The 6465-nt window shown below is 33.9% G+C and overlaps 1 protein-coding gene and 1 long non-coding RNA gene across 8 annotated transcripts in view; one reads left to right on the top strand and one right to left on the bottom strand.

Annotated features, from left to right (window-relative positions):
* The window catches only part of arhgap22a (Rho GTPase activating protein 22a), a 47991-nt gene extending 44183 nt beyond the window's left edge, over positions 1 to 3808 (bottom strand). The window contains exon 1 of one of the 2 annotated variants that reach the window (XM_068213073.1): positions 3694 to 3808. In XM_068213073.1, coding sequence (XP_068069174.1) covers positions 3694 to 3742 — 49 coding nt within the window. In that variant the 5' untranslated portion in view covers positions 3743 to 3808. Of the gene's footprint in view, positions 1 to 828; positions 975 to 3693 lie in introns of those variants that run through there. The other variant, XM_685878.9, reaches the window with a different exon arrangement.
* The window catches only part of LOC137487413 (uncharacterized), a 31645-nt gene that overhangs the window by 23385 nt on the left and 1795 nt on the right, over positions 1 to 6465 (top strand). For 4 of the 6 annotated variants that reach the window (XR_012388796.1, XR_012388798.1, XR_012388797.1 and 1 more), the window contains one exon: positions 4960 to 5079. The exons of the other annotated variants lie outside the window; for them this stretch is intronic. This is a non-coding gene — a long non-coding RNA (uncharacterized lncRNA). The remainder of the gene's footprint in view (positions 1 to 4959; positions 5080 to 6465) is intronic. 6 annotated transcript variants of the gene reach the window in all.

The following is a 6465-nucleotide window of genomic DNA, read 5'->3' as shown; positions in this document are numbered from 1 at the left end:
AAGCAATCTCCTCCTTTTATTATTATTATTATTATTGTAATGTTTTGTTACAATAAAAATATTATTATTATTATTAAATAACATATTTTTAATAAATTAAAAAAAATAATAATGTTTTGAGAATTAGGTTTAGTCCACGAAATATTGATTTTCAAATTCTTCTGAAGTTAAATGATTGGTATTGTGTGGTCTAAAAATGAATATAAATAGCTGAAAAAAATTTTATTTTATGTAAAAAAAAATATATATATATATACAACATTTTTATTTGAACTTAGGATTAAATAAAATACATATTTTACAAACAAACTGAGAGAAACTGACAATTTTCAAACGGTCTCTTAATTTTTTTTAGTAGCTGTATTTTTTATTTTTTTTGTAATAGTACATAAAAATATGTTGTGATTATTCTGAGTTTTTCAGGCACACAGTATTTACGAGAATATATGGACAAGACATTAACAGACATAACAAGGATCACAGTGCAGCCCCAAAAATACTTGCTGATAGAAGAAAAATAGAAGTTCCTGACCAACACTAATTCCTGCTTTTTTTTTACATGAAAATGCAAAACTAAATAACACCACAAAAAATCAACGATATGATCATGTGTCAAGACCCCAATCATGACTTCCTGCTTAAAGAGTGTGACACAAATAATCCAAAGCCCATTTACACTCATTAACCACTAATCAAACTGAACGATGTTACCAAGCAACCGCCCAGTGTGCTGGATCACTGAAACACATCCCATCAACTAAAACAGCCTGAATGAGGGTGATGATGCTACAAACGCTCCCAAAAAACAAGACATCACACTAGCCTTACCTCTCCTAGACTGTCTGATCTTGGGACTTAGCATGGTGTTCATTTCTGAGCGCTGCTGTCCTGCATCCACATGTTGGGATGCGCACTCTTCTCTCCTCCTGAACCTCGCCCTGTTGCACCTCTTCCGGCTGCTCTGGACAGCATCTGTCTCTCTTTCTCCCTCCCTCCCTTCCTCCGTCTCTCTCTTTTTCTCTCTCTCCTGTTTTCATGTCCCACTGGCCAGATCCACACCAGCGGCTCCTCCCACCCTCATCATGCAGAAGCAGCCGGAGGAGAGAGAGAGAGAAAGAGAGACACTCATATCCAGCCTTATTCTTACCCCACAGCAGCCAAATTAATTCCACTTCGGACCGACCATTAAAGGCCTGGATGGTTACACTCAATAATTCAGTGAAGCAGAAACAGAAGGCCTTGTGCCATTTAACCCTCCTCCTCCTCCTCCTGCCTTTTATCCTTCTTCCTAATTGGCTCTTTAGCCGGGTGAATGTGCATGTGCTTATGGTACTACTGTACTGTTAGTATTTCCCTATTTGTCTTTGTTGCGCTTGTCTTTTGATTGCCCGGGTATTCATTGTTTCACTTCTAAATATAACAAAAGAAACTGCTGTTAAAGGTAAGGTAGTTTGCCAAAAAGTATTTTTGCTCTCTCATGTGAATTATTTTACACAGATCTTGCTTTAGAAACAACTCAAAAGTAAATCAAAAGCAGTCTGTATGAGGTTTACAAAATTATTTAAAAAATGAGCAAAAACGGCATCGTAAATATTATTACAGACAAAAATGGTCTATAAATATTAACACAATTATTCCATGTTTTAATTTTAACAGAAAGTAAATGAAACTCGAGAATAAAAGTAAAATGTGTTCTGGTTTGCTAAAAAGTTTTTTTTTTCTCCAATAAACTCTTAATAAATTGCTTGATTATTATAATTAGTTGGACACACACACACACACACTCACACACACACACTCACACACACACACACACACACACACACACACACACACACACACACACACACACACACACACATACAGTTGAAGTCTGAATTATTAGCCCCCCTGTTTATTTTTTTCCCCCAATTTCTGTTTAACAGGGAGAGAAGATTTTTTCAACACATTTTTAAACATAATAGTTTTAATAACTTATTTCTAATAACTGATTTATTTTATCTTTGACAGTAAATAATATTTGACTTGATACTTTTCAAGACACTTTTATACAGCTCAAGTGACATTTAAAGGCTTAATTACAGTAAACTGTAGGTTACTACTTAACTGTACGTTAAATAGGTTAACTAGGCAGGTTAGGGTAATTAGGCAAGTTTTTGTTTAACGATGGTTTGTTCTGTAGACTATCAAAAATATATATTGCTTAAAGGGGCTAATAATATTGACCTTAAAATGTTTTTTAAAACATTAATAACTGCTTTTATTCTAGCCAAAATAAAAACATATAAGACTTTCTCCAGAAGAAAAAAATATTATCAGACACTCTGAAAATGTTAGGATGCTTTACAATATTATATTTGTGCATCTACATAAGTTTAGTCATTACTGAAGCCAAGTCTGGAGCTCATCTAACAAAATAACTCACAATAATGGTTCAAAAATTACTAGCCCAAATTTATATGTTAGGGAAAATTATTATAAAATTTTCAAAAAGAGCAAAAATCAAGAGAAACAAAAACTAAATGAAATTTTGTTGAAATGTAGTTTGTAATTTTTTTTGCAATATTTTGCATAAATTTAAATATATTATCCTTCTATATCTAAAGATGTTCTGTGACTAAAACATTATTTTAGTAATTATATCTGTTTGATAAATCTGTTTTGTTCAAATGCACCAATATATTACTCATATTCACTGAGAAATTATAAAAATATTAATTGAGCAGTGTATATCCATAAGTGAAATCAAAGTATGAGTAAAATAATGTTGCATTCTTTTGCAAATTATTTTTAATCAAATAACCCAGATTTTAAGAAAAAACGAATGCATCCTTATTCAGACACAATCATGTAAAATGTAAATGAAATAGCAAATAATAGTATATTAGTAGCAAAAAAGTTTTTATCAAATTATCAAAAATATCAAACATTTTTGCACTCTCATGGGACTGTTTTTTACACAGATCTAGCTCTAGAAACAACCAAAAAATAAATCAAAAGTAGTCAATAAATTGCATGATTATTATAGCTAATTGGACACATATTTTGATTACTAACATTTATTTAACCCACAAATTCATAAAAGCTGTGAGGTGCAGACTTTTGAAAAGAAAAATGCAATTAAGTGACAAAGACAGATTAGTTAAAATAACATCTAGAAAAAAAATCCAGAACTTTAATATGCTGAAGAATTTATATGGACATTTCCTCTCTAAAAGTTCTGCTTTTAGAATTATTAGAATAATTAGAATTTAGAATTATTAGAATACAATTTTCTTATATCTGTCACGATTAATACATTCCTTTAAATATTAAACTTTTTATTGATTCCTAATTTTTCTTTATCATCATCTAGTTAACATGATAATAAATTATAAAGCACAAATAAATCCTTAAATAAATTAGAAAGTAACATACATTACATTACAATAACCTTATTACACATTGGATTTCCCAACAGTTGCAACAGTAACAATTCTGTGACTGGAAAATATGGTCACCATAAGCAAGAAGTTCTTAAAATCACAAGTATATTTTAGACAAAACATTCAATACTTTCTATCCTATAATGATGTAATAACTTTTAAAATAATTTTCCATTTATACTGTTAGTAATATAAGTTATAAGACATGGAAATCAAATTACTATTAGAGTTTCAGTCAAACAAGATGATTGAAAAGTGACATAATTACCTAAAAATCTCCATTGTTTCTTTGGTAGTGAGCACTCAGAGTTGTACATTAGAGCTTACTATACAACATCTTAAATTACAACGAGAACCAAACAGCCTCAAACATTAGTGCAAGTAAAAGGAGAACTAAAGATTTAAATGTTCACCAGTGTGACATCTAGAAAGAGACTCCCACTCAATGTCTTAAGGAAATGAGGGAGAAGGATTTTTGCCAAATGAAGATCTAATAAATCTACATCATAAAGAAAAATGCGTACCATTAAAAAATAACAAAAGTGGTATTTAGTAGAAAATTACTCAGTAACCTATCCAATTCACATGATCAAGTTAAAAAAACACTCATGTGCTTAACTGTAGTATAAAAGAGGAAATCTCTAAAAGCTAAAAAATGTCAAGTCACAAAAAGGCTGGTGGATTGACAGACACATCTAAGGAAATGATGACTGCTAAAGAAGAAGTGAAAACAGCAGTGCAGTGGTATAGGGCCTCTTATTTTGCTGTTAGTTGGATGTTATTTAACACATTAAAGTGTCACATATCTTACTAGTTTAACTAAAACTAAAAAAACTAAGCGTAAGATAGGGGTAGGCAATATGGGTTTATAAATGAAGAATTTCTCATTGTTTTCATTCTGTTTTTGACAGCAGGACAGTACAATTGTTGAATTAACACCATAAAACGAATTTAATTTCAAATTAGATTCAAGAATTTTAAAGGATCTGTGTTTGTTTTAAGGAACTTTCTAGGTCTTGAATGCATATGTCTGAAATTCAAGTACATTCAAGAAGTGTGGGAATCCTTTTTCTAGTACTTATTGAGATAACAATATCAATAATTTATATGTAATAAATTCCTGTATCTTCAGAGCAATGTATAACTTTATTTTATTATTTCTAGGAAAAATGTTGTGTAATTTAATATCTGGGATGACGCGGTGGCGCAGTGGGTAGCACGTTCGTCTCACAGCAAGAAGGTTGCTGGTTCAAGACTCGGCTGGGTCAGTTGGCATTTCTGTGTGAAGTTGTTATGTGTGTAGTTGTGCAGTTTTCCTCCGGGTGCTCTGGATTTTCCTAGAATTCCAAAGACGTGGTGCACGTAAACGAGTGTGTAAATGAGTGTGTGTTTCCCAGTGATGGGTTGTGGCTGAAAGGGCATTCACTGCATAAAACATATGCTGGATAACGTGTGGCGACCCCAGATTAATAAAGGGACTTAGCAAAAAAAAAAAAAAAAATGAATGAATGAATGAATTTAATATCTCTTTCAGGCAACACGATGGCACAGTGGGTAGCGCTGTCGCCTCACAGCAAGAAGGTCGCTGGTTCGAGCCCCGGCTGGTTTCAGTTGGCATTTCTGTGTGGAGTTTGCAAGTTCTTCCTGTGTTCAGGTGGGTTTCCTCTGGGTGCTCCTGTTTCCCCCACAATTCAAAGACATGCACTATAGGTGAATTCAATAAGCTAAATTGGCCATAGTGTATGTGTGGGTGAGAATGCAGGAGTGTATGGGTGTTTCCCACTGATGTGTTGTGGCTGGAAGGGCATCCGCTGCGTAAAACATATGCTGGATAAGTTGGTGGTTCAGATATTTCTTACATTCATACTGGACACTAGAGGGCGAAAATGAGAAAAAGGAAGATAGAAATGGATAAACTGATCAAACATGTAAGCAATGAACAATGGGGTATGCTCAAGGACTTTTTAATTTTCAGTAAGGCAGCGCAAACGCTTCTGGTGAATTGTCTTTCTGCCACGTTTAAGGAGAGGGTCTGGATGCAGACTTGGTGCAGTTGCAAGCTGAGCTGCCTGCGTGGATTGCTTTTTAATGGGCTTACTTAACCCTACTCCTCACAGTGACGTCACTAGTTCCATTGATTGCATTGTGTCTGACATTGCGTCTCAGATATGCAGTCTCAGCTTGTAAATCCAAGTCTGCATCCAGATACTACTGCGTTTAAGATCTGGTTTCTTTCAAAAGCAATGATGTTCACTGCCTGACTTGACATACAATATTTCAAGAGTTCACACTTAGCTGATGATTGATTATAAGCAAATTTGGCATGCTGTCCAGGGAGAGAGCCCTGAGCTCAAAAGCTCCTTAAGCCCTGGGCTCCCTCCCGTTTGCAGGGCGAGAGGGAGCTTTGAACTCGGGTACACTGCAAAAAATGCTTTTCTTGCTCAGATTTTTTTGTCTTGTTTCTAGTCCAAATATCTAAAAGTTCTTAAATCAAGAAGCATTTTCTAGACAAGCAAAACATTTTGTCTTGTTTTAAGAAATAATATGCCTAAATGAAGTGAGTTTTTCCTTAAATCAAGCAAAATAATCTGCCAATGGGGTAAGCAAAATAATCTTATCACAAATCGAAAAACAAGCTTTTACCACTTTATAGAATACCAAAGTGATTTCCAACACTTGACTGATGCTATGAAGTGAATTTGTTGTGAAAGTATGCCAGTGAATCTCTAAACAAAATCATACACATGCACAACCGTAAAGTTGAACTGTATAGCTTCTGCAGTACATTTCTTCATTGCACGGACCGATAGGGAAGGCTAATTCTTATCTTGAGTATATTCAAACAATAAGATTTCGCCCATCCCTAGCGTGGGACCAAATAAACCGGCAGTTAGACTGAATTAGCATTTAATCCAGTAATAGATTGTGGGACTGAAGATGAGCACATGATGCAGTGATTCACAGTGAAAGACTTTTCAGAAACTGATCCCCTATGCAGACAAACAGCGTCTGGGAAAATACAATAAATGGCCTGAATCAA

This window comes from Danio rerio, chromosome 13 (assembly GCF_049306965.1).
Source record: "Danio rerio strain Tuebingen ecotype United States chromosome 13, GRCz12tu, whole genome shotgun sequence".
In the NCBI taxonomy this organism is placed as follows: Eukaryota; Metazoa; Chordata; class Actinopteri; order Cypriniformes; family Danionidae; genus Danio; species Danio rerio.
Note: the sequence above shows the minus strand (reverse complement) of the source record. Positions and strands in the feature narration are given on the sequence as shown.